The sequence below is a fragment of the Chiloscyllium plagiosum genome, chromosome 34 (assembly GCF_004010195.1).
Source record: "Chiloscyllium plagiosum isolate BGI_BamShark_2017 chromosome 34, ASM401019v2, whole genome shotgun sequence".
NCBI classification, from domain to species: domain Eukaryota; kingdom Metazoa; phylum Chordata; class Chondrichthyes; order Orectolobiformes; family Hemiscylliidae; genus Chiloscyllium; species Chiloscyllium plagiosum.
The window spans coordinates 33139933-33167629 of NC_057743.1; the positions used below are offsets into that span (position 1 = coordinate 33139933).

General features: G+C 38.8%; 1 protein-coding gene across 3 annotated transcripts in view; it reads right to left on the reverse strand.

Moving 5' to 3' along the window:
- The window catches only part of ptpn11b (protein tyrosine phosphatase non-receptor type 11b), a 123472-nt gene that overhangs the window by 17726 nt on the left and 78049 nt on the right, over positions 1-27697 (reverse strand). For all 3 annotated transcript variants that reach the window (XM_043676119.1, XM_043676117.1, XM_043676120.1), the window contains exons 3-12: positions 22707-22901; positions 20613-20805; positions 19167-19283; positions 16648-16761; positions 15502-15598; positions 14478-14557; positions 9489-9632; positions 6521-6652; positions 4435-4589; positions 2901-2968 (exon numbers count right to left, since the gene is read on the reverse strand). In XM_043676119.1, coding sequence (XP_043532054.1) covers positions 2901-2968; positions 4435-4589; positions 6521-6652; positions 9489-9632; positions 14478-14557; positions 15502-15598; positions 16648-16761; positions 19167-19283; positions 20613-20805; positions 22707-22901 — 1295 coding nt within the window. The remainder of the gene's footprint in view (positions 1-2900; positions 2969-4434; positions 4590-6520; positions 6653-9488; positions 9633-14477; positions 14558-15501; positions 15599-16647; positions 16762-19166; positions 19284-20612; positions 20806-22706; positions 22902-27697) is intronic.

Consider the following 27697-nt stretch of genomic DNA (forward strand, 5'->3'; position numbering starts at 1 on the left):
GCAGGTCAGGCAGCATCCAGGGAACAGGAGAATCGACGTTTCGGGCATAAGCCCTTCTTCAGGAAGGGCTTATGTCCGAAACGTCGATTCTCCTGTTCCCTGGATGCTGCCTGACCTGCTGCGCTTTTCCAGCAACACATTTCCAGCGACTATACAGGACATTGGTTAGGCCACTGTTGGAATATTGAATGCAATTCTGGTCTCCTTCCTATCGGAAAAATGCTGTGTAACCTGAAAGGGTTCAGAAAAGATTTACAAGGATGTTGCCAGGATTGGAGGATTTGAGCTATAGGGAGAGGCTGAACAGGCTGGGGCTGTTTCCCCTGGAGCATCGGAGGCTGAGGAGTGACCTTATAGAGGTTTACAAAATTATAAGAAGCATGGATAGGATAAATAGACAAAGTCTTTTCCCTGGGATCGGGGAGTCCAGAACCAGAGGGCATAGGTTTAGGGTGAGAGGGGAAAGATATAAAAGAGACCTAAGGGGCAACATTTTCACGCAAAGAGTAGTAAGTGTATGTAATGAGCTGCCAGAGGATGTGGTGGAGGCTGGTACAATTGCAACATTGAAGAGGCATTTGGATGGGTATATGAATAGTAAGGGTTTGGAGGGATATGGGTCGGCGCTGGCAGATGGGACTAGATTGGGTTGGGATATCTGGTCAGTGTGGACAAGTTGGACCGAAGGGTCTGTTTCCATGCTGTACATCCCTGACTCTATAACTAAAATGATGTAGCTTATAATGGACACATGAAGTGAAACGGTTTCTTCTCTGCTATATTGGGGAGATTCTCTCTCCTACATTGAATTTCAAGTTTAAAATAAATGAATCTCCTTTGGGTTAATGGGCAGCTGAATCAAACAGATTTCAAATTTGAGAATTAGCTGTCTCAGTCAATGACAAGGGTGTCAAATAAGAACTCAAATTCAGGAAGAAAATTTGCAAGGATTTCCTTGATGTTTGCTTTGCTTGAATATCATTATTAGTGTCAAGATTAAAACTTGAATAATACGCACTAGGACAATGAACCAGGAAAATATCATGGACGTATGCAATAAGGAATAAATGGAGTTAATTTTAACAATTTGCACAAATGAGTTTGGAGTGCTACTGTGGACAGCTGTCATTACTGATGAGACATGAGCCATTTTGAGACCAGACCTTATTTAATTTGACCTGGTAAAATGGACTTCAGCAAGGCATTTGATAAGGTTCCCCATAGTAGGCTCGTTCAGAAGGTCAGGAGGAATGGGATACAGGGAAATTTAGCTGTCTGGATACAGAATTGGCTGGTTGACAGAAGACAGCAAATGGTAGTGGAAGGAAAGTATTCTGACTGGAAGTCAGTGGTGAGTGGTGCTCCACAGGGCTCTGTTCTTGGGCCTCTACTCTTTGTAATTTTTATTAATGACTCGGATGAGGAGATTGAAGGATGGGTTAGCAAGTTTGCAGATGACACAAAGGTTGGAGGTGTCATTGACAGTATAGAGGACTGTTGTAGGCTGCAGTGTGACATTGACAGGATGCAGAGATGGGCTGAGAGGTGGCATATGGAGGTCAACCTGGATAAATGCAAAGTGATGCATTTCGGAAGGTTGAACTTGAAAGTTGAGTACAGGATTAAAGACAGGATTCTTGGCAGTGTGAAGGAACAGCGGGATCTTGGTGTGCAGGTACATAGATCCCTTAAAATTTCCACCCAAGTGGACAGGGTTGTTAAGAAAGCATATGGTGTTTTGGCTTTCATTAACAGGGGGATTGAGTTTCAGAGCCATGAGTTCTTGTTGCAGATCTATAAAACTTTGGTTAGACCGCACTTAGGGAAGGATGTTTGGAGAGAGTTTAGAGGAGGTTTACCAGGATGCTGCCAGACTGGAGGGCTTATCTTACAAAGAGAGGTTGTATGAGCTCGGACTTTTTTCATTGGAAAAAAGGAAGAAAGAGAGGGGACCTAACTGAGGTGTACAAGACAATGAGAGGCATAGATAGAGTTGATAGCCAGATACTTTTTTCCAGAGTAGAAATTGTTAACACGAGGGGTCTTTAAACTGTTTGGTGGAAAGTATACAGGGGATGTCACAGGCGGGTTCTTTACGCAGAGAGTTGTGGGAGCACGGAATGCGTTGCCAGCAGCAGTTGTGGAAGCGAGGTCATTGGGGATATTTAAAAGACTGCTGGACGTGCATATGGTCACAGAAATCTGAGGGTTTATACATTAGGTTTACCTGACATAAGGATCAATGGTCGGCACAACACAGTGGGCTGAAGGGTCTGTTCTGTTCTGTGCTGTACTGTTCTATGTTCTAAACTGCACTTGACAAAGCAAAGTTTACAGTCCAGACCTAGGGTAGGTGAGCGAAGACAATGAGCAGCTTCCTAAAGTATTTTTCTGGGACTAGGAGTAGCAAACCAGCAGCAAGAAAAGGTGGCACTGTTTTCTGGTGATCTTTTGAGAAACCTCATTTGGTCTATCAGTTTGGTTGTTCAATCCAATCCAACTGCCAGTACACATGTTATACCTGCTGGTCAATTTATATCAAAAATTACAATTGAGATAGTATGTACATTATTGGACCCAGATATCAGGCATCAAAAGACCCTATCATGTTGCTGTGGCATCACCAGGAATTTACTGGCCCAACATCATGGTTGGGCTGTTATTGCCCCAATTACCATAGGTCAAATCCAAATTTTTGTCTTCAGAAAAGGAAAGTGAGCAGAGATAATGAATAGTAATAATACTTGAGAGAAATGTTCACTTGGAAACCATGAATAGTATGTGAGACAATTATATACTTTCTTTCAAGCATAACAAATGATTCAAAATCTAACTGGAGTGTAAATGACTCAATACACTGTTTATTAATCTTATTTTTATCTGGCTTGACTGTTTCTTACCTTGTCTGTTAATGTCAGCTACCAACATATCTATAACAATTATGGTTCCTGTTCTTCCAATTCCAGCACTGAAGGAGGAAAAATGATGTTAGTAGGAAAGTAGGTTATATGGAGATTAACATTCGAGCAGCTTTGATTGGAGTTCTAGCATTGAGAACGAGTGTGGAGAGTGCAGATTGCCATGAGATTGATAGTGATCCATAAGGGCCACAATTTCACAGGTCAAAAAGGATATGGGATAAGGGGAGAAGAAACCCAGGTCCTACAGGATTCCAACCATTTTGAGTCTTATCTCAAATGTGAGCAGTTTTGGTGTTGCAATCCACTTCCATCAACAGAGGGCTCAGAGATCGGTAAGGAACGCTTCACCATCAAAACAGTTCCTCGGTTCTTGCATATTTGAATTATTGTGGTTTGCCCATATTTTAAAACGTTATATTTAGAAAGAAGGCAGTTCAGATACTTAAATAGAAAACCAAAGAATTTGGATAGCTTGCAGCCAGTTAAATATGCCAGGACTTTTCCAGTCGTTCAACCCATAATATGTGGACCAGAGGAACATCATTAATCGTGAGTGCCTCTGACAGATACCATGTGACCTGGGACCCGTTATGGTACCAGCTTTGTTCCAGAGGTGGGAAAGTTCCTTGGGGGAAAGTGAAGCTGGGTCTACTCCAGAAAAATAAAACTGATGTGCCTCTATTTTATTCCTTTAAAAAGCACAAAAAAAATACTTTTCTTTGGAACAGCAGGTGACCATCTAGGCCTGTACCTCTATTTGGCCTGCATTCACAAAATGGCTGTTCAGCACACCTTCTTCCAACAAGAATTCTGATCTTTACGTTTGACCCACCCTGCATCTTATATGGATTGGCGGAAACTTGTAGTGAAGAGTGGAATACTTCATTAGAGACTGACTCCAGAGTGCGACTCAAGCCAGTCCAAAGTAAACTTGCATTTTCCCATGAAGCTGCTATCGGAGATTCAAGGACGTATATGATCTACCAGGGCCAGAAAACTGACCTGAGCTACTCCGAGTAGTATAAAATAAAATTAAGTTTTCATGAGCAGTTGTTACGGACATAACATTTTTAGGTTCTTAACAGTTTATTTTCTTGTTTGTAAGTTTCCTTGTACAGTCAAGAAAGAATAGTTAGTTGTTGAAAGGTTAGATTTGACTTTCAAGTGGAAAACCAGATATAGAAATGTCCCATATGCCTGTCAAAAAATGCAACTACCAATTCAATAAAACAAACACACACTGTACTTGGTTAGCTTTTCCACTGAACAGGTCAATTAAGCACCATCATAAATGAAAGAAGCTAGCAACAGGATCTAGCCATTCGAGACACACGACTAATTGATCCTCAATATAATGATACAGTTAAGGGAACAGTGGTTCAGTTTTCGACCAGTTATTGAATTATCTATTAATCTTAAAACTCTTACAGGTTCTGATTTGAGGGGGGGGGGGGGGGGGGGAGAAAAACAGTGCATAGTGGTCCGTTTACGGTGATCCAAATTATCCAAGTACCTGCAGTGCACTATAATAGGGCCAGTATCTGGAATGCTTTGCTGTGTACGATTTACTTGGTCCAGGAAACTCAGTACTCCTCCTGGTTCATTGGGCACTCCATGATCTGGCCAGCTGAGATACTGATAGTGCCATATGTATCTAGGTGCTTCCTTCTGTGTGAAATAAAATCAAAATGCTAGTCAGTTCATTTTTAATTCTCTGAAGACTAACAACATGAATTTTAGCAACTGTGATGCATTTCCTGACAATAATTCTGCACTATTAGCAACAAGAAATATAGTGGAGTCTCTAAGCCAATTCAATTCCACCCCACCAATATGTTTCATTTTGTGATCAAATGCATAAAAGTGTTTTTTTTTCCTCCACGGTTAGCAGTTTAAATCTCAGCAATCACAATACAATGATTATATGTAACAGTAATGATAATAACATATACTTCCTTCCTTCAATAATAATAATCTTTTAATCTTTGTTGTTATTTCATCTATGATTACACATTATTTCTCAACTGTTGTCCTCCCTTGCCTAAGCAATATAACTGTATGCTGTGGTTCTGTTCGCCGAGCTGGAAGTTTTTGTTGCAAACGTTGCAAACACTACATTATAGGGCAAGCGAAACAAAGAACAGCCAGGGAATTCCTAGAAGCATGGCACTCATCCACAAACTCCATCAACAAACACATAGACCTGGACCCAATATACCGGCCACTACAGCGGACATGTGAAACTGACAACCGGAAGCGGCAGGGACAGGCCACTATAAATGCCGGAGGAAACACCACAGAAGCGCTTCACAGGAGGCTCCCAAGCACTGAGGATGTCACCTAGACAGGGGACAAACGTTTGCAACAAAAACTTCCAGCTCGGCAAACAGAACCACAGCAACGAGCTGCAAATCTTCTCACAAACTTTGAATATAACTGTATGGGTGGCATTGGTAAGTGCCAGATTCCTTCTACCCCACACCACATTGAGGCATCTTAAAAAAATACTGGGCCAGTGGTACTGTAGAAATTGGCAAAAAGTAACTAAATCTGCATTATCTAGGATGTGCTCCAATATTCCTCCAAATCACTCGGCACAAATTAACAAAAATCCTACTCGGAGCAGCACGAAATTCAAATCCTTACAATATACTCCAAATGTTTTTCTCTCCACAATTCATCAGCTGGCATAAGTAGTTCATAAATAAACTGACAATAGTCTCAATTTTTGCAGGACAGGAGTGTGGGGAGGAGGTTCTTTGGAGATTCTGATCACTGTCCTCCAAAAGTCTACAGCATCAGCTTTCTTTCTTAAAGCTGCTTGACCAAAAGTACTTTCCAGATGAAGAAGTAGTTTTCAAATGCAGTCACTACTGTTATGTGAACAATGTAGAGAGCAATTCTGTTCACAAGGTTCTACAAATTGAATAGAATAGCAATCTGTTTTGGTAATACTAATTGAATGATAAATGCTGGTCCACCGATATGTGCTTCTGTAAATGGTATTGTAGAATCTTTTGTAATCACCTGAACAGGTTTGACAGGGCCTTGGTTTTACAGAATACAATAGAATCCCTACTGTGTGGAAGCAGGCCATTTGGCCCATCAAGTTAACACTGATCATCTGAAGAGTTTTCCACCCAGATTCTCACCCTTACCCTATCTCTGTAACCCTGCATTTTACCTGGCTAACCCACCTAGCCTGCACATTTCTGGGCACGATGGGCAACTTACCATGGCAAATCCACCTAAACTGCCCATCTTTGGACATGGGAGGAAGCCAGAGCACCTGGAGGAAATCCATGTAGACACAGGGTGAACATGCAAATTTCACACAGACAGGTGCCTGAGGCTGGAATTGAACAAGGGTCCTTGGTGCTCTGAAGCTGCAGTGCTAACCACTGAGCCACCGTTTAACATTATATCTGAACTGTGACACTTTAGCAATCCAACACTTCCCCGGTACCCCATGAAGTAATGTTAACTGGATTACAGTATCTGTAATTCTCCTTCAATTACTTGTCATTCTTTACATTCTCTATGGGATAAGGAAACAAGCCAGTATGTAAATTAACATTTCTGATCAAGAGTATAGTTACCCAGGCTGTTTGTATAACCTCCAGTTCGCGCACAATGTAATCTTGCGCCATGCGTTCTTTCAGATTTCGCACAGAAATTGTACCATACAATTTTGATGTTTCTAAATCTGGCCAATAACGATAACATTTATTCTGCAGCAAACCGAAAACAAGCAATTACTCAATTTTCGAGCACGTAGTTGAACACATTCACATGCCAGAGTTTGTCAATAATGAGCTGATGGTGCTCGCTGCTGATTTCGAAGGAAGAGGGTTATTCACAATAATCTGAACACCCCAGTGGTGCGGATTCCATATTTCTCAACATTAATTTCATTTCAATATAATAAAACAAGGAATTGTGGATGCTGGAGATCTAAAACAAAAACAGAAATTGCTGGGGAAATTAGGATCTGGCAGCATCTGTGGGAATAGAACAGAGATAATCTTGCGAGTCCAGTTACTCAGTATCTTCCACAGTAATGTAATGAGCAGGCTGAATAGCCAATCACATTGAAAGTGCATACTCCTTTGAGACACAGACACAGCTGTCTTCCAATAGTGAAATGATAAAGCTATTAACTGTGGAAAAGGAAGCACTGATATGTGAAGCAGTACACTTATGGCTGGCATCATCTGAAACAGAGGAAAAAGTTAGTTGGATGGAAATGCAACATAATGGCAACTTTCACCTTTAATGCAGAATCATCCCAATGCAGAAGATGGCAGAGTTTCAAAACTGAATCCTTGGTGAGACAAGCATAATGAAAGAACGGAAGTAATTTAATATTCGGAGACAGGAAGAGATTGGGGTGAAGTCTGGGCACCCTGTCTCTTTCCCACCTCTACCTGATAAAGACTAGAATGTGAAAACTTGTCGATAACTTTTCTGCCAATGTTCAAGCAGTGATGTGGGAAGGAGTCACCATTCTGATTCTGAAAAGCAATCTTGTCAGGAGGTTCTGGATTTGTTTTCTAAGGGCATGGGCTATAGATGAGAAAAGCCTTGTACAAAGGCCCTCAGTCTCCAGTTGCCTGAACCAACCTTGAGAATGACAGTCAACTGAAAGTCAACCCCCATTCCTATCTTCAGACCTTCTCCCTTCAGGATGAATCCTCTATGCAACCTACAACCTGTCCTTGCTCAAATATGGTTTAAGTCATTCACTGGAGAAAGTGAGGTCTGCAGATGCTGGAGATCAAAGTTGAAACTTTATTGCTGGAACAGCACAGCAAAAATTCCTGAAGAAGGGCCTGTGCCCGAAACGTCGAATCTCCTGTTCCCTGGATGCTGCCTGACCTGCTGTGCTGTTCCAGCAATAAAGTTTCAACTTAAGTCATTCACTGATCACAGACCTCTGTGGATGCATTACTAACAGCAGCTACTGAGCCTGGGCAATAAAGACCCGCAGCCCTTGAGGGCTGGGATTCCATTACTGACATCAGGACTCCTGGCAAAGACCAGACATTGTCCAATGAAATGCTTAATGGGCCCTTAACTTCAGTGGATCTTCCTCAATGGAGGCAATCTGACCTTTCCGTTAATGTGCTACATTAAATTTCAGCCAGGATTCCTTTATGTATACCAAAAAAAATTTTCATTTTAAAAACTGCTTGCTTACATCAAATTGCTTGGCAATTAATTTATTTAAAGTAGTAAAATTCCATCCATCTTATTTCATAATTAATAAATATTAAATCATTCATTCTTTTAGTGAAAAAAGTTGCTTTAAAAGTAGACTGTATATCTCCTTAGTTCAGAGTGTGGTGCTGGAAAAGCACAGCAGGTCAAGCAGCATCCAAGTAGTAGGAGACTCAATAATGTCCCTCCCACATTATCCTAGTCCCAAGCTCCAACTCGGCACTGGACCCATCCATCACTGCTTCCTCTGACCTATCACCCTCCCTTTCATCCACCTATCGCTTTCCCAGCTACCTACCCCAGCCCCACCCCCTCCCATTTATCGCTCACTCCCAGAGGCTCACAACCTCATTCCTGATGAAGGACTTATGCCCGAAACGTCAATTCTCCTACTCCTTGGATGCTGCCTGACCTGCTGTGCTTTTCGAGCATCATACTCTCGACTCTGATCTCCAGCACCTGCAGTCCTCACTCTCCTGTATATCTCCTTAAGTTGCCAAAGGTGAAAAACAATAGAACATTGCCAACGTTTCATAGAAAACGTAGGAAAAATGCACCATAATAACCAGGAAGTACATGTCCAGTGCAGACTAACTCCTTAAATTATACTCTCCTACAACTGGCAACACATTTTCATGACATTTATCTCCTTATAAAATGTACCCATATATTAATTTTAACATTGATATTTGGTGAAGAGAGGTGTAGCAAACCATACTGATAGAACATTAAGGATTATTTGGCCTATTTAAGCAACTGCTTAGTAAGGAGTGGTTGTCAAATATTAATTATTTGTAATTATTTATGATGTCCGAATCTCAGTACTTTGAGCAAATTTTATAAGAATCTCCTGTCGCTTCAACAGAATATGACCAGTTGAATTCATGCAATAATGAAATATTTTTGAGATTGGCACACAAGCTTTAAGCGCTACATTTAAGTCAACAAGTTTTTTTCAAGGTATAAATGTGCAAACTATTGCTTTTGTAAAATAATATGTTAAAAGAATAAGTGGACCGTTTAGCAGCAAATCTAGTTTGAGAAAAATGGTGTTAACTCTTCAAAAAGAGCAACATTTTCAAAAGATGTTGATATTGGCTCCTGTGAATGAGTCTTGGAATGGTAATGTGTATGGGGTCTGGAGGGTAGAGAGGGTGTAGCAGGATGTATAGTGGTGTCAGCTAAGTCTAATTCTATCCTCTGATGTGGGCAAAACAGGTGTACTTTCTACACATTTTTAATAAAATCTTGCCCTTTTAGCCAATTACTTTAAAAGAATATTTTTAACTTTAAAAAGTTGCTATTTTCAGTTGTAAATATTTTATCCACAAGTAAGAGCTTACTCACCCTCCCTCTTTCTACTTCTTTGGTTGTCATGACAATGACGTGTGCGTTTTCCTGATAAATCATCTTCCAAAAATCATTGATTGTATTCTGAAGACAGCCTTGTGTTGCAATGTAATGTTTGGAATCCTCTCCAAGTTTTCCATTCTTCAATGTCATGTGGAATAAAGAAAACCATCGTTCCAATGTATAACTTTTCTATTTTATCAGAGTTTAAGTAAGATGTTTCAGTGATTATCACTAAGGCTAATAGACATAAGCGGATTGTTTAAACTAACAACTCGATCATACCCTGAAAAATCAGCAACTGGTTCACCCCATTCCTTGCAATTTAAACAAAAATATATTTACCATCATTTGCCACTTAGTAACAATCAAATTGCATACTTGCAACTGAGTGAGTAAATTTTCAAAACCTAAATTTTTAAAGCTTATAAAAGATTTTTTTTAAACCAACCTACACAATGATTTTGTTCAAAATGTGCTGTTTTTTTTTTTAAAAAATGCAGTCATTTGCTAATATTATCAACTGGAGATCAAAAAGTAAGCAATTTCTATTACATCTGACTTTCAAATGGGAATCTTGGAAATGGTGTTGGTAAATAACTGTTCTTTACTAGCCAACACTTTCCAATGTTACAGCTTTTTAATATTCAGGGGATTTGGGCTTTGATGGTTGGGCCTGGGATACTACCAGAAGGAACTCTTTCAAATGATGTCCAGGAATCCAGATGACTGACTACCATCGACCACAATTTATTTTCCTTTGTGCTAGGTATGACTTCAACTAGAATAAACTTAATCCTCAATTCCCACTGACTCAAGTTTTGCTAGAGCTCCTTAATATCACTCAGTAGATCCAGCTGATGTTAAAGGCAATCACACTCACATCATCAGATATCAGAAATGTCACCTCTAGATAACTATGTAGAAATACCAGAGAAAAATGAAGCATTTGGGGACCCTGGGCAGCAAGAGCATCTAGGACTCTTGTGCTCCATGAAACAACTACCCACTCCACCTTACATTCCTATCCAATTAATAAAAACATAAACATATAGTAAATGCATGAAGAAATAAGCTTATACGACACTTGTTTTACAAATATAGCAAAAGGATAATTAAGGAAAAAATGGCAATTATAAAAGTTGAAGGAGGTAGCTTGTGCAGAAGTTATGGAAAGAAGTTTAAATGAATTTGTGTGTCCATATTCACAACAGAAAAGCACAATGTAGATAAATGTGCTTAATCCAAGAGGAGCAGTGTGAAATATTGGTTAAAATAATCATAATGTGAGGATGTGTTTGGAGTTGAATCCTTGAAAATGAATAAGTCAAAGCAAAGAAGGTTGCCTCAGATTACAACGGGATCTTGATCAGATGGTCCAATGGCCAAGGAGCAGCGCATGGAGTTGAATTTAAAGAAATATGAGGTGCTGCATTTTAGAAAGAAAAATCAGAGCAGGACTTATCCATTTAATACTGACGTCCTTGGGACTGTTGCTGAACAAAGACCTTGGAGTGCAGGTTCATAGTTCCTTGAAAGTGGAGTCACAGGTAGATAGGACAGTGAAGGTGGTGTTTGGTATGCTTGCCTTTATTGGTCAGTGCACTGAGTATAGTAGTTGGGAGGTCATATTGTGGCTGTACAGGACATTATTTGGCCACTTTTGGTGTATTGTGTGCAATTCTGGTTTTCCTTCAATAGGAAGGATGTTTGGAAACTTGAAAGGTTCAGAAAAGATTAGCGATGGTGTTGCCAGGGTTGGAGGGTTTGAGCTGTAGGGAGAGTCTAAATAGGCTGGGGCTATTTTCCCTGGAGCGTTGGAGGCCGAGGGGTGAGCATATAGAGGTTTATAAAATCATGAGGGGCATAGACAGGGTCAGGGAGTCCAAGACTAGATGGCAAAGGTTTAAGGTTAGAGGGGAAAGACATAAAAGGGACCTAAGGGGCACTATTTTCACACAGAGGATGTGCCTGTATGGAATGAGCTGCCAGAGGAAGAAGTGAAGGCTGGTATGATTATAGCATTGAAAAGGCATTTGGATGGGTACGTGAATAGGAAGGGATTAGAAGGATATGGGCAGTTTTGACAAATGGGACTAGATTTATATAGGGTAGCTGGTCAGCATGGATGAGTCGGACCAAAAGGATCTGTTTCCGTGCTGTACATCTCTATTACTCTATAAGTCCCTAGGGCCGAACGATTGTTCCCCAGGATGATGGTGGTGGTAAGGGAGGAAATAGCAGTTGCTCTGAGAAGATTTACTTGAATGTTGCCAGGACTAGAGAATTGTAGCTATGGGGATAGATTGTAGAGGTTGGGTTTGTTTTCCTTAGAGCAAAGACAGCTAAGGGGTGATATATTTGAGATGTACGAAATTGTGAGGAGATAGAGTAGGCAGGAGGAACCTGTTTCACTTGGCAGAGTGTTCAAAAACTAGAGGTCATGGATTCAAGCTGAGTGGAAGAGGATTAGAGGGGATGTGAGGCAAAGCTTTATTTTAATGCAGAGAATGTGGGTGTTTGAAATTCACCGCCTGAGGAGTAAACTTTTTAGAAAATATCTGGATCTGCACCTTCAGTGCTGTAAGCTGCAAGACTTGTATCACGTGCAGATGGGATTAGAAAGGGCATCTGGGTGTCTTTTGTTCGGCATGGATTAGATGGACCAAATGGAACCCTTCTGTGCTATGTCATTTCTATGGTTCTATTTACATACCACACCAATCAAAAAGCAGGTCATACCACATTATACTATCCTTAAACAATAAAGATTAATTTGTTACACACACAAAAAGATGATGTTTTGTAAGCTTAACAATAGGTTTAACAACAGTTATTTACTATCATAGAGTCATAGATTCATGGAGATGTACACCATGGAAACAGACCCTTCAGTCCAACTCATCCATGCCGGCCAGATATCCCCCTAGTCCCACTTGCCAGCATCTGGCCCATATTCCTCCAAACTCTTCCTATTCATATACCCATCTAGATGCCTTTTAAATGTTGCAATTGTACTTGCCTCCATCACTTCCTGTGGCAGCCCAATCCACACACGCACCACACTCTGCATGAAAAAGTTGTCCTTTAGGTCTCTTTTATATCTTTCCTCTCTCACCCTAAACCTACGCTCTCTAGTTCTGGACTCCCCCACCCCATGGAAAAGACTCTGTCTATTTACCCTATCCATGCCCCTTATGATTTTATAAGCCTCAATAAAGGTCACTGTTCAACCTCCAAAGCTACAGGGAAAAACAGCCCCAGCCTATTCAACCTCCCCCTACAGCTCAAATCCTCCAACCCTGGCAATATCCTTGTAAATATTTTCTGAACCCTTTTAAAGTTTCACAACATCCTTCCAATAGGAAGGAGACCAGAACTGCACGCAACATCCCAAAAATGGCCGAACCAATGTCCTGTATAGCCGCAACATGATCTCCCAACTCCTGTACTTAATACTCTGACCAATAGAGGAAAGCATACCACATGCCTTGATGACCATATCATTAACTTGCTGACAATAAAAAAAACTGCTGTGATACCACTTTTCTTAAATAGTGGCTAAGGACAAGCCAGGGAACTATAGACCAAAATGTAGTATTTCCCCAATAAGAATAGTCCAGGATGTAACTGTTCTGTGCAGCATTATATTAAAATAAATTAAATTTGCCTTCTATTGGGTACGTATTGCAAATTCTTAATTTACCAGGAAATCATATTTGAAAGGTGGTGGTACATGAAACAATTGTAAACTATTTATTTAATGTTAGCATGCAATCTATGAGAAGACTAAAAATGCTGTAATTATTATGAACATTTAGAAATAATACCTATGCTAAAATGCTGCCATTGCTGTTCCAGGCAACACCATTCGAATTGACATAAAAAGCAAAAACACAGTCATTTTCTCGAGAATTGCCTATTCTGCAACATAGCCTTTTGAGGGTCATGAACTTGGGGTGTGATAGGTTTGGTGCCTTACACAGTTAAACTCTTACACACAGGGATTCTACCAGCTGAGTGACCACTGTGAGCAGTCAAAGAAAGTCTACAGACGTGTGAAAATCAAACGAGAGATACACGCAGCAATCTCTACTTCCCTATTTTCTCTCAGGTTGCTCAAAACAATGCCCAGGAGATTAGAGTAGCTTTCTGTTCCCGTCGGGAAACAACTAAACGGAGTTTTACCAGTGGCTCCATGTTAGCAGAGTCCCTGAGCACAAGCCCCAGGTGCGCACTGATTTGCCTGGAGTAGAATATTTGCACAATAAACAGCTGATGGCTTGTCTTGTTTTTGGCACATGTCCAAAATGGGATAGTGGATCAATTAAGATGTATAATATTAGATAACATTACGATCAAATAGAAATATCTTGAATCTGGACAATTTGGAATTGCCTGAATCTCATGATATGATTTCTCCCCTCAGTCCTTTGCCTTGACAGGGAGTCTTTGGGTAAAATATGAAGGCAAAACTAGATTGCCCATGAAAATATGTGAGGGTATAATGAGCAGCAATTAATTTGTGCCATTGATTTGATTGCAATGCAGAGAGCATACAAGGAGAAGGGTGAAAACTGGCATGGTCAGCTCAGTTGGCTAGCTTGTGAAGCAGAGTGAATCCTCAGCCCACACTGGCTGAGGTTACCATGAAGGATTCTTCTTCTCAAACTGTCCACTCATGAGCTCAGGTAACCAGCTGTCATCTCCATCTAATGACAGAGCAGCTGTATATTCTCATAGTAAAAAGGGAGAGCCTGAGGCCTAGGAGCTGGTGAAGAAGTCTCACAGAACCAAGGATAGCCTCTAGCAAGTCCAACTAGCACCTGCCTGCTCAGCGGCTACTTTGAATGACCAATAACTATCTTAATATAATGCATGTGTACACAAATAGGTACAATGCCTTGATGGCAGCAAACAGATCCCTAAGTTTGAAAAGGAAAATAAAATCAATTCAAACCATTTTGAAGAAATTTAGATACTTACTGTAATATTATTAGCGTTGATGTAATCTGATCCCAATATGGTTTCATCCACTTCCTTCAGTGTAACTCTGGTATTATCAACTACAAGAAAGATGGAACAATTACCATCATTAGAGTCATAGAGATGTACAGCACAGAGACAGAACCTTCGTTCCAACTCCTCTATACTGAGCAGATATCATAAATTAATCTAGTCCCATTTGCCAGCACCTGGCCCATATCCCTCTAAACCCTTCCTATTCATTTACCCATCCAGCTGGTTACCTGAGCTCATGAGTGGACAGTTTGAGAAGAAGAATCCTTCATGGTAACCTCAGCCTTCTAAATGTTGTTATTGTCCCAGCCTCCACCACTTCCTCTGGTACTCATTCCATACATGGACCACCCTTTGCATGAAAAAGTTGCCCTATAGACTCCTTTTAAATCTTTCCCCTCTCACCCTAAACCTATGCCCTAGAGGTCTGTACTCCCCCACCCCAGGGAAAGACCTTTTCTATTCAACCTATCCACGCCCCTCATGATTTTATAAACCTCTGCAGTTCAAACTATAGTAGTTCAAAGTACTTCAACCTAGACTATACTGGTAATAATTTTTCTACAAGGATTTTCTGTGCTTTTGATAACAACTTACATTCCAAGAATTACATATACTATTAGAGTAAGTATGTTATACATCCAGATACTGTGCTTCTTTATATGAGCACAACTAAATTCATGCAAGCTCACAGAAAACATTGCATTGCAACTACGTTCACTGCAACATTTTGTTGCTATTGCCAGACAATAATTAAATTTGGAAACATTAACTAAATCTCCATATTTAACCGCCGGTTGAGTATAATTTTAAAATTAAAATTAAACCTGCAATTCTGAATAGAAGTGTAACATCAATTTAAAACAGCATGCTTGTAAGTTTGATGATCATATCCATTTCTGCATTGAATTAAGGTTTTGTTGAAAGTTTGCTTTCCCATGGCTCAGGAGAATGAGAATGCTGATATAAACCTCGAGTGAAGCCCACTTACATGGTAAAATATTTTTGTATCTGTTCTTGCTTTTGTTTTCTATTCTTTGTCCTTCCTTTCTGCTATAGAGTAGTTTATATTCTTGTTGCTGAAGAAGCTGTTAAAGAAAATTTCAAAAGATATGTCAAATGTTTACAGTAACCTCTTCTAATTGAGGTTAGACTTTCTTTTGGCGGAGTGATTTAAAAAGAATATTTTTTACAATGCACAGAAATTTAGTTAATTTAATTTGTAATATGCAGATAATCATTTAATTACAACCAAATAATAAAATGGACTGGCTGCTTATTATTTGGGATAATGAAAGGAGTATCATTTTCCTTTGCGGTTTCTACTGTAACCTTTTGGCAGAGAGCTAAACTGCTGCTGTCGGCAATAATTCGTACATCTATGTTATGAAATAAAGGAATTCAGACATTGCAGCAATATTAAAAAAAAGTCATAGCTTATTGAAAAAGTTGTAGTCAATTTTAGCGTGCTTTCTTATAAAGTGGCCAAGGGCAAGTCCTACAAAACAGCTGATTTTGAACATTTTTATATTTGTCTCCACAACAATTCAGGTTAAGACATTAAGGTCATGCATATCAGCATGAATGCATTGCTAAAAGTTTAGCTACACATTAGAGTATCTATGACCTTTTTGTTAAGTTAGGGGACATGATGTTAATAACAAAGGCCGTGTCTGGTGGGGCAAAAACATCAGTCTTGTGCAATTTAAATTAAAGGAGCATCAAAATATATTAAAGGAGCATCAAAATATATTTATGGAGGGATAAAATAAGATAGGGGACTAAATAAAGTTGAGAAAGTGAGACAAAATTAAACTATTTTAAAAAATGTTTTCTTGTAATGGAGGTAGTCAGATTATATGTGCAGGTCAGAGACTTGTGGTATCCCATACAGCTATGTCCGCTCAATTATTGAGTTGTAATATATTTAAAGCAGAGGTTGGAATGCTTTGAGTATGAAGGACATTAAAGGGATATGGCAGAAATGTCCAGTTGAAGTAAATCAACTATACTCTTGCATAACAGCAGGTTTGAACTTCTAAATGGTCTATTCTAGGGTCTATTTCATGGGTTCTCACATCAACTTCAGGAGTCCTATTCAAACGTATTAAAAAAAACATATAATCACTCTACTTACCTCAAACTCTTCCCAAAAGCCTTGCTTGGCCTTTTCTGTGTTATCTGCTGTTTTATTAAGTTCCTTGACTCGATTCTCTATGTTTGCAGCATTTATTCTTGTGGCATTGAATGGCTGTGCAAAGTTGTTGTAGTATTAAAATTACATTTTTTTTTCAGTTAATTCAACTGAATAGTTGACAAACAGTTAAATTCAAATTAATTATAAAATCCAATGAACATTAAAACAGCATTGGTTCCTTATCCTACTTTTGAGGAAGAATTCAACTTTTAGCCATGCATTTTTGATGAGCTAAATCATTAATCTCTGAATTTAGCATCTGTAGTGTGCCAGAATTGAGCAGGTATGTACACCAACTTTGTGAATGCTATAGGCCGGAATTTGCAAAGATTTCCTTTTAAACCAAAGGTACTGTGAGATAAAGTTTGCCTGTTGTTCTTCTTTCGTGCAGGTTAGCAGAAAATACTATATTCTGTCAGAGGCCAACCCTGATCTATGTGACTGACTGCCTCCGGATCGAGGCAATTAAAGGCCCCCTTTCCAATCCGGCAGGTGGACTGCCCTGGGTATTCATGCAGGTAACCAAACACTTTTCTCATCTGCTGAAAACTCAGATAGAAAGTCGAAGCCCATAATTGGTTGTTAATTGATCACTTCAGACCTTAATTACTGGCAGATAAAACAAAATTCCCCAACAGACTTTCTTGCCCAGATACAGGTGGCAAGGAAGAAGAAGAGTATCACTCCAGGGCCAACTCAATTTTTTTCCCCTTCCACCACCCTTAGTGAGGGGAAAATTCCACCCAACATCATTCCTCCAATATATTTGGCTGATACATTTTTAAGAACAGCTTTACAAGTTTTACATTTTCAGCTGTTATAAGCCACTGGAAATTTAAATTCAACTTGCAGCCAGGGAACCAGTCACATTTACAATGAATGACAATTCCAGGAAACTAATTTTTAACTGATATAAAAAAGCCTGTTGTAGAAAAATCATTTAGCACATTTCTTGGAAAATCTTATAAAGGATTAAAAGATTGATATGACAAGTCAAAGTTTACAGGAACAGATTTCAGGGGACAGATGACACAGTCTAGTGAAATAAGCAATGCCTCACAGATAAAATTTGAGACAAAGGTGAAGGGATATATTTCAGCAGGAATGATGAATAATACAAACTAAACAAAGCAATTTTAAAACGAGTTGAAAATTAGAGAGATCTAAAGGCGTACTAACACAAATCTCTGAAGGTGACAAGTTGACAAGGTTCTAAATAGGTGATCCTTGGCTTTATTAACAGCTTTATAAACATGGTGGCTCAGTCGTTAGCACTGCTGCTTCACAGCACCAGGCACCTGGATCCAATCCCAGCCTTGAGTGCCTGCTTGCATGAACTTTGCACGTTCTTCCTGTATCTGTGTGGGTTTCTGCCGGGTGGTCCGGTTTCTTCCTATAGTCCAAAGACGTGCAGCTTAGGTGGATTGGTCATGCTAAATTCCCCTACTGTCCACATGTGTGCAGGGTAGGTGGGTTAGCCATGGGCATTGCAGGGTTAGCGTTACAGCGTACAGGGGTGGGTCGGGGTGGGTCTGGGTGGGCTGCTTTTGGAGGGTTGTGTGGACTCGATGGGCCAAATGATTTATTTCCACACTGTAGGGAGTCTATGGATCTCAACGTAAAAGAAGGGTCAGAGAAAATGGTATTACAGAAAACTCACATAACAATACTGGCTAAACTTAGCTGGAGTACTCTGTCCAATTCTAGACACTCAGCTTTAGGAAGGATGTCAAAGCCTAAGAAAGGCAAAACAAATTTACTATAGTGCATCAGGAAACAGAGTTGGGAGATATGTGAAAACAGGGAGAAGTTCAGGTTGGCTCTTAAGAGGATCAAATAGAGGTGTTGAAAATCACTGTTGGTTGTGGCAGAGTAAATACAAAACTGGTTCCAGGAGCATAGAATCACAAAGACGTACAGCACAGAAACAGACCCTTTGGTCCAACTTGTTCATGCTGACGAGATATCCTAATTTAATCTGGTCCCATTTGCCAGCACTTGGCCCCATACCTCTCTAAACCCTTCCTATTCTTGTACCCATCAAATGGACAAAAAGGACACAGAGTGAAGGTAAAAGAACCAAAATTGACATGACAAAATTTTTTTCTTAAAGTTGCTATGATTTGGAATATGTACTTGAAAAGATGGATAGGCGAACAATCAATTGTCTTTGAATGGGAAAACACTTACTGAAAATGAGTGACATGCCGAATAGCTCTACAAAATTGCAAACACAGGCACGATGGACTGAACAGTCTCCTTCTGTGCTATGTTAATGATTTTATGATAATACATGCAGAGACACATCAATTTAATAATAAAAATAATATAAAGATACCTCCTCCCAAGTTCTAACAAACTTTAAGTTTGATGGTGTACTTTCCAAAATCCCTGTTTGTGCTTAATCAAAAGCAAGCTATCACTCTGTAAAATTATCCAAATTAGAAGAAATACTGTACCTGTTTAAGGTGAACTACAATTCCAGTAACTTCTACCATTGGATTCTTTTTGTAGTGTTCCACTAAGTCAGTAAGTGTGTCAAATCTTTCACCTCCACCAACATCGTACTTCCCGTCCTGGATTGACCCAAAAATGTACTGATTAAAATATACTCTGTTAGAAACTGTGGTTACAGGTTTTAGCAAAATATCTACTTCATGTGACATTTTCAGTAGCTTACTGTAAATTGAAAATTACTTTGTAATCTTAAATGCTGCATTCTTATAAATTAAGAACTAGCCTCACACACTATTCAATTCACAAAACCACCGATCTCTGGTTTACAGGTTTCAACACTTTGTATAAAAAAAATCAATACTGTCAGCAGTTGTATTTCATGAGTTATATGAATGAAACATCAGTGATATTCAAATTTATTTTACTGGTTGAATCAGGGGACTACCTTAGAATTTATAATTTCTGTATACAGTACTATAATAGTTGTGGGAAGGTTAAATGATGGATAGTAAACTGTTCAGTGAAAAATAACATTAACTGCTCAGAAGCTTATTCTCAGTTTCAAACTTTATCATCATGACCTTCAGAAAGCCTTCATTATATTACAGCATATGTATTATTTTGCAAACGTTTTTATTGTAACTATAATGAGTAACATTTGCCTTAATTGAATAGTGGCTTCTTAATGATCTACATTCCTGAGAAAATGTTCATTCACTTTTACTCTACTCCTCTCTCTTTCCCACTAAGAAATTACAGTTAAGATGTATCTTTTTTTGAAAAACTATTCCTTCATGTACCATTGCATATATTCAACATTGCTGCTAAATCCTGGAACAGATAAACAAAGCTAAAATAACTAAGGGAATACCTTTAGAAAAACTTTGTGTTTTATGTGAGATGAGTACTCCTTGTTCTGTTTTCATCTCTTATTTGCAAAGGGGCAAACTATTGATGGGTACTTCTCTTTGGGTGCCAGATATGAGTAATATAAAACCTGAATGATTATTGTACTTGTGAGAATATAGGAAAAGTCACTGACCTACTGTATAATAGGGATATTAAAGCTGGAAGCAATCTATTAATGGGAATCCACACACACTTTCCATCAGAAGCCGCAGTGTTGCCACCAGTGGTGATTATCCCGTTGAATTTTCTTTACTCCTTATACTGATGAACTAACTCAGCATAGTCCCTTTCAGGCAGAGTGTTACATTAACAAATAGATGAATAACAGGAGCCTTACTTATGCTGTGCTTTTAATCTGCATCAAGTATTCGCTTTGCTGCAATCGTGGTATTAAATCTTACACAAGAAAATATTAGACTCCAATGGACAACTGGAAACAAAATTTACATTTCAAAGTACTTTTCATTAGCTTAAAAAGTAGCAAAATTTAAAATCTCCTAAATATTGTTTTTAAAATGTGGCCAGTTTGAACAGCCCACCTGATTCCGAATCATTACGTGGGTTACTCTTGGCTTACGGTCTCCATTTTCAAACTTCTCTTCATTAGTCAACACTGATAGAACAAAATCTCCTGGTTTACTGAGACTTTCACGCACCAGGAAACTTCCAGGTTTTCCTTTATCTGTCAGGAGTTTTTCAGCATCTTTACCTGATAGATGTCCATGATACCACCTGAAAACATACAATATTGATATTACAAGAGGCTTCCTGCATCTTTTCCATTCACTATAAAATTACTTGTGAATACAGATATTGCACACCTTTAATTTAGAAATTCCTTCCTCATAGGGAAGCTTTTGCCCTGGAAAAGTAAATAGCAAATTAAGTATCACTAGTGCCACCTGTCACAAAGGATCCTGGTAGCATCCAAAAACATTTAAAAATGATTTTTTAAAAAGTTACTGATGACCACAAAACTATGTTTTGGAGTAAATCGGTCCCTCAATGCTGTAGGAATGAAATAATTTCTAAAAGGTTCAAGAAAAGGTATCCTGAAATAGGAGTACAGAGGCTAGGTTAGAAATTATCCTACACCATAGTTATTATTCATTGTTTGCGTACTGAGTTGGGAATAATAAGAATATTTTGTTCACGATAATAAACAAATAGTTAATGGTAACTGAAAATAAAACACATTGATTATTTCCTGCCATCAAAATTCTAAAACTCAAAAACCTAAAGGTTATTGTAGAAGAAAATAAAATAGAAGCCAAAGGCAGTTCCCCTTTAAAAATCGCTCATGACACTGCTGACATTTTAATTCTCAGCTTAAAAAAAAAAATCAGCAGGCAATCATATTCTGAAGATCTCTATCCATCTGCAGTTGTCGAGTTGTTGGGGAATCTTTGAATAAGAGTTCATTTGTGACACTAATATTTGCCAATGGAAAATGAGTATCAAGTGTGCTTTGGGGTTAAAGTCTACTTGCAAGTTTGCTGTCTACACCCATGCTCTGCTTATCAATTGTGAGAAGATAAATTGTATATTTTAAAGCAACAATAATTGTTTAAAAATGGCACACAACTATGTCCTTGGCACTTGTTTTTCTGACTCCATCGTTAGGAGTATTATAAAATTTACCAAGATCACCCATGATTTCTGAAGGTGTTGATTTTAGTTTTCACTTTGTGATGAAACTTTCTTGCTTCTATTAAGTACTGTCAACATGTAGTAACAAAAATAGCTTCACTAAAGTAAATATTGCCATATAATCAGTTTTTATATATATATCCTCCTCTTGCCTGAATGTGTTCCTCCATGAACAGGGTCACAAGTCTTTAGAAGGTTCATCCTCAGAAAAAGTGGTGGTAGCAGTGGTCTTTGAATATTTTTAAGGCAGAGAAAGTTAGATTATTGATAAGGAAGGGGGGCTGAAAGGTTATCATTAGGCAGATGGCAATGGGGACTAATCAGATCTGTCATGATCTTATTTAAATGGTGGTGCAGCCAAAAGGAGCAGTGGCCCAGTCCTACTCCTGATGGTTTTGAGCCTTTTCAGTGTTTTGGCCAAAAGCAATCAAGGACAAACCATACATCACAATAAACATTTACTCCCTCCACCACCAGCCTGCAGTTGCTGTAGTGTGTGCCATCTACTATAATCATTATAGCAACTGGCCTAAGTTTTTGGAAGAGCCCCTTTCAAATCCATGACTTTTGCTGCCTAGAGCTACAAGGGAACACAATGAAATGCAAGCTCCCTCCATGTCACATGCTATCCTGACTTATAAATATATTGTGGTACCATTATCACTGGGCCAAAATCCTGCTACTCACTATCTCACAATGCAGTGGGAGTGTCTGCACCATACAGAAAGAAGTTTCATAAGGCTGCTCACCAACAATGTCTCAAGGGAAATTAGGGATGGGTAATGAATCATTGACCCTGTCAGTGTTATCAACATCCAAGAATGAACAGAAAGTACTTTCTTTAAATAAAGGGTGTGCATTAAAGAATACTCACAGCAGTTTGATCTAAAAAGAACAGTGGCAAATATTTAAATTGACTGCTTCCCGATTCTATTGAGCCAAAAAGAGCCAAGGGGTGCAGAAAAAACAAAGGAATATAGTACCTTTCAGATGTTGGATCTTGACAGTTCAGAGGATACTTTAGTTCAATTATGTCTCCATTCTTCTCTCGCAAGAGACCTTGTTGCTCTGTATAATACTGAACCAATTCCGCCAATGTTGCAAACTTTTCTCCTCCATACAGGTCATAATAATCTCCTGTATTCTGGATTTTGATATGTGTCACTTCTTCATTTCGCCTGAGGTTTCAAAAAAAAAGTAGATTAACACAAAGGAAAACAAAATAAGACACTTGAGTGTTCAATTCACAGCCACTTTTGGGTCTCAATGCAACATCTCCCTGATTATCGCCTTCTGAGTGGATATAAATGGTACTGGATTTCCCAAATGAGTAACTAGGGTGACGTGCCTGGCGTGTGTGCGCGCATGCGCTTGGGGTTGTACAGTTTGGTGTCTTCAATTGCTCCAACTAGCAGCCTTTGAAAGCTATGCCTGGGACAGCAGAGAGGTTGGAAGAACACAGCAAGCCAGGCAGCATCGGGAGGTGCAGAAGTCGACATTTCGAATGTAACCTTTCACAATCGGGGCAGGCATGAGTCGACCACCCAAATTTCCATTTCGTTTCTCTCACCTCTTGAAAAAAAATCCTGCCCTAGATTTTGCACTTACATCTTGAACTTAAGACTTTACTACTTGAAACCAAAAGCCATCAGTTTACAGTTCAGCCAATACAGATTATAGTTTACAGTAAAAAAGTAAACTGGCTAGTTGATGAATATAACCTTCAAGTACTTTGGTAACGTTTCAGAATAAGAGCTTAGAATCCAACAATGTAACGTGACACCATTATCTGCTATCTTGCAATGGGGCGGTGAACAATACAAATACTTAGCTCAAGACAGGATGATCATATTTGTGGTTGCCACTCACTCTGAAATCCATCTGACTCCCTCACATATCCTATACCAGGTATCTTGCACAAAATAGAAGGAAATAAGTACTATAAACTGAACATTGTTTAATCAAATTTCATAATCAGTGTGTGTGTTAAAGTTAAAAAGGACCTTTTCATTTAAAATTGATATTTTCCAAATGCGAAAATTTAAACATCTTAGTGAAATTTGAAGACCCTGGATATGCTTAGCATTATTTAGTCTTAAAAACCTACAGCATTACACTGTAAAAGATTTTGGGGGAAAGAAATTCAAATCAGATTTTCAATTATTTTCAAAGTGGGAAAGAAAATGTTTGAGTTAATAGCTGCATGATTTCTGTGGTTCTGTGGGTAACATTCTTGGCTCCAGGAGTCAGAAGGTTTTTGGCTCAAGTCTCACATCAGTGCTTGAACACAAAAATCAAGCTTAACATTTCAACATTGTACAGAGGACATTGCACTATTTAAAAAGGTACTGATGGAGCGAGTGATACGGTTCTAGGGATATTGTCTTTTGGAAAAGATGTTAAACTGATCCCCTATCAAATCTCTCAAGTGAATTAAAAATAGGTCCCATGGAAATATTTTGAAAGAGATACTCCTAGTGTCTTGGGCCGATAAGTATCATTCAATCAACCGCAGAAAAAAAAGACATTATCTGGTCATTGTCATATTGCTGTTTTTAGATTGGCTGTTTACACTTCCTGCACTGCTGCAGCAGCTATGCTTCACAAGTATTTAATTGGCTGTGAAGCATACGGCATATCCTGAGGATACAAAAGGCTGACGTACATGCAAGTCTTTCTTTCTTGACTGAAATTAGAGCTGGTTATCACATTGACCAATTGAAGGAGCGAGTGAAAGAATGTACAATCACACCAAAGGTGGGAAAGGCCCCAAGATATTTAAACAATGTCATGGAAGGAGCTTGCGCAGGGGTCAGCAGGAAGAAACTTTTTTCTGATTGAACTACACATGATTTGAGCAGACATAAACAAGCCTCCATTCTTGTACTTTTCACACCCATAAGTGCCAAATTTGCATAAAGAAGAAACCTAATGTATGAATCTGGTGGTCACCCCATCAACTCAAGGAAAGGCCCCTTCAAAATGCTGGCTCCTGAACCATGAGCCTTAAAGCCCAAAGTCTACTATCTCTATTTCAAGGTCTTTCCTGCCACATTAATGGTAATCTCAGTCATCAAAATCTGCCTAAGAAAAGCTAATTACGGGAATAAACTGAAAAGGTTCATAGCTCCTTGAAAATGGAGTCGCAGGTAGATAGGATAGTGAAGGCGGCATTTGGCATGCTTTTCTTTATTGGTCAGAGTATCGAGTACAGGGGTTGGGAGGTCATGCTGCAGCTGTACAGGACATTGGTTAAGCCACTGTTGGAATACTGCGTGCAATTCTGGTCTCCTTCCTATTAGAAAGATGTTGTGAAACTTGAAAGGGTTCAGAAAGGAATTACAAGGATGTTGCCCATGATGGAGGATTTGAGCTAAAGGGAGAGGGTGAATAGGCTAGGGCTGTTTTCCTTGAAGCATCGGAGGGGTGTGGGGTGACCTTATAAAAGGTTCATAAAATCATGAAGGGCATGGATAGGATAAATAGATAAAGTCTTTTCCCTGGGGTGGGGGAGCACAGAATTAGAGGGCATAGGTTTAGTGTGAGAGGGGAAAGATATAAAGGGACTTAAGGGGCAACATTTTTACACAGAGTGGTACGTGTATGGAGTGAGCTGCCAGATGAAGTGGTGAAGGCTAGTACAATTGCAACATTCAAAAAGGCATCTGTATGGGCATATGAATAGGAAGGATTTAGAGGGATATGGGCTGGGTGCTGGCAGGTAGGATTAGATTGGGTTGGGATATCTAGTCGGCATGAATGAGTTGGACCGAAGGGTCTGTTTCCGTGCCGTACATCTCTGACTCTGAGTTACATCACTGACACAAAAAGTGAAAGTTATCAAATTCTGATATTTTCGAATGTGAAAAATGTTCTAATATTCAGAGAAAATGCAAAAGTATCTAATCACAGTATGCAGCAAACAAAGAATACTGGGTGCTTAACCAGAAACATTTTCCCAGAATCAGATGCCTATGGGTCAGTTCTAAGTTGTGGGCCCAAAAGTTTACAATTAGTAATTCAAGTCTACATGAGGCAGCTATCTATTAGCAACATTACTAAGCAATCTAATTGACTGGAGATAAAATTCCTTCCAGACTTTCCTTTGCATTTAACATGAAATCAACTTTTAATATTGATGATATGTTATGTATTGTTTGCTTAAAAAAGTTTTATTAGCAAATGGTAATACTCATGCTACACTTGTAGCAATAAAAACACAAACATTTACTACATTGAATATTGAAATTTAATCTGAATAATTTTGAGAAGTTGTCACACAAATCACACATCAAGCAAGCATTCTTTTTAAGTTCTCCCAATAGGAAGGACTAGTGCCATTTTTTGTATTTCAGTATCATTTCAAGATGTTAGTACTTTTGACACTCTTATACAGTATTGTGTAGATGAACAGCCACCAACTATTCAGCTCAATAATGCAAGCTACCTTTAAGTTCTAAAGGCCTGAAAATAGCATTTCAAATGATAGCTTTTAATAAAGGATTTAGACCTGAATCTGTACACATGCTGTCCTTTGTTGCTGCAAATGCTGTGAATTACCCCTCTGCAATATAAATAGGTTAGATTCCACAATAGCTGAATCCCAAGAAGTGTTACATATCTTAAAGTAACACAGTAATGCATCCAATGAAAAATACATTCCTTAAGGAGTTTGATACTTATGGATGTGACATCACCTTCTTCACATAGAAGTACTTAAACCAAACTCAGGACTTTATCATCTGAAGCACTGGAAGTTAAATGGGTCAATTCTCGAGTGGATGTATTTATATCAATGCTTTGCTATGTATAGAAAATGGGATTGAGAAATAAAAGAGAAAATAACCACTTGCTGTAGAATGGATTTGCACAGTAATTAACTTTTGTTTTTCTCCATCCATTTCAATGATTACTGATAGCTAATATTAAAATATCTCCAGGTTACTTAACGTTTACTGAAGTAATTCAGCACTTTAACACATTGTTCACTAATTCTTTCAGACAGGCAGATAGGAAAACCATGTGAATGCAATAACCAGTTATCACGAGGAATCATGATGGTAATAGCAGTCTTTGGACTTTGTTGAATTGTCAAAGTCGTTATTTTCTTCCAACTAATACCTAATATTACTAGGCTTAATAAAGCTTCTTTCATTCCTATTCTTTACATTATTACAGAAAATTATATAGAAAGATTAATCGGGGGAATTTTCAACCTGCATCAAACCTGGCCACAAAGTTGATGGAGCATACTATCATACAGGCAACTGAAAAAGTGAGTGAGAGAATATACACAGTCACATCAAGGATGGGAAAAGCCCCAAGATTTTTTAAACTGGGTCATGGAAGGTCTTTATGTTCAATAGTAGGAAAAATTTTCAACTGATAGGTAAAGGATATCAAAGCACATAGTCCTCTTAAACTGGGGAGTGTTGGCTTAACCAGTAGATACTTACAAGCTTACGTTGAGAATCTGGCAACAGTGCTGGAAAAATCAATTATTTGACCAGGCTTATTTTGGTTAAGTGCTTACTTGCAGTTCAGTTATTATTTGCACATCTATAGCCCTAGTACTCACGAGCCTTTCTTCAACTCCAGTGCTGCACTCATTGCTGAACTTCATTCTGCAGCCACTTCCAACCTTTGCTTCTGATCCCATCACTTCTTCAAGCCTATTTTTTCCCTTTATGGATTTGAGAAGGATTCCATTCTGATATGAATAATAATCATAACCACATAATAACAGGCTCCCTTTCTTCTTGCAGTGTGAACAGGATATGTCAGCTTTTACTCACATTATTTCAAATGCTAGCTTACAAATTTACAGCTCAAGTAGATGGTCTGTAGCAAGTGAAACACTGGATATATTTGCAGGAGTTCATTACATAAGCATCTGTTCTTCATAAACTGAAAATGTCACTATGAACAATCTACTTAGCATTTTATTTGAAACGTCAGTTGTGTTAACCCCTGG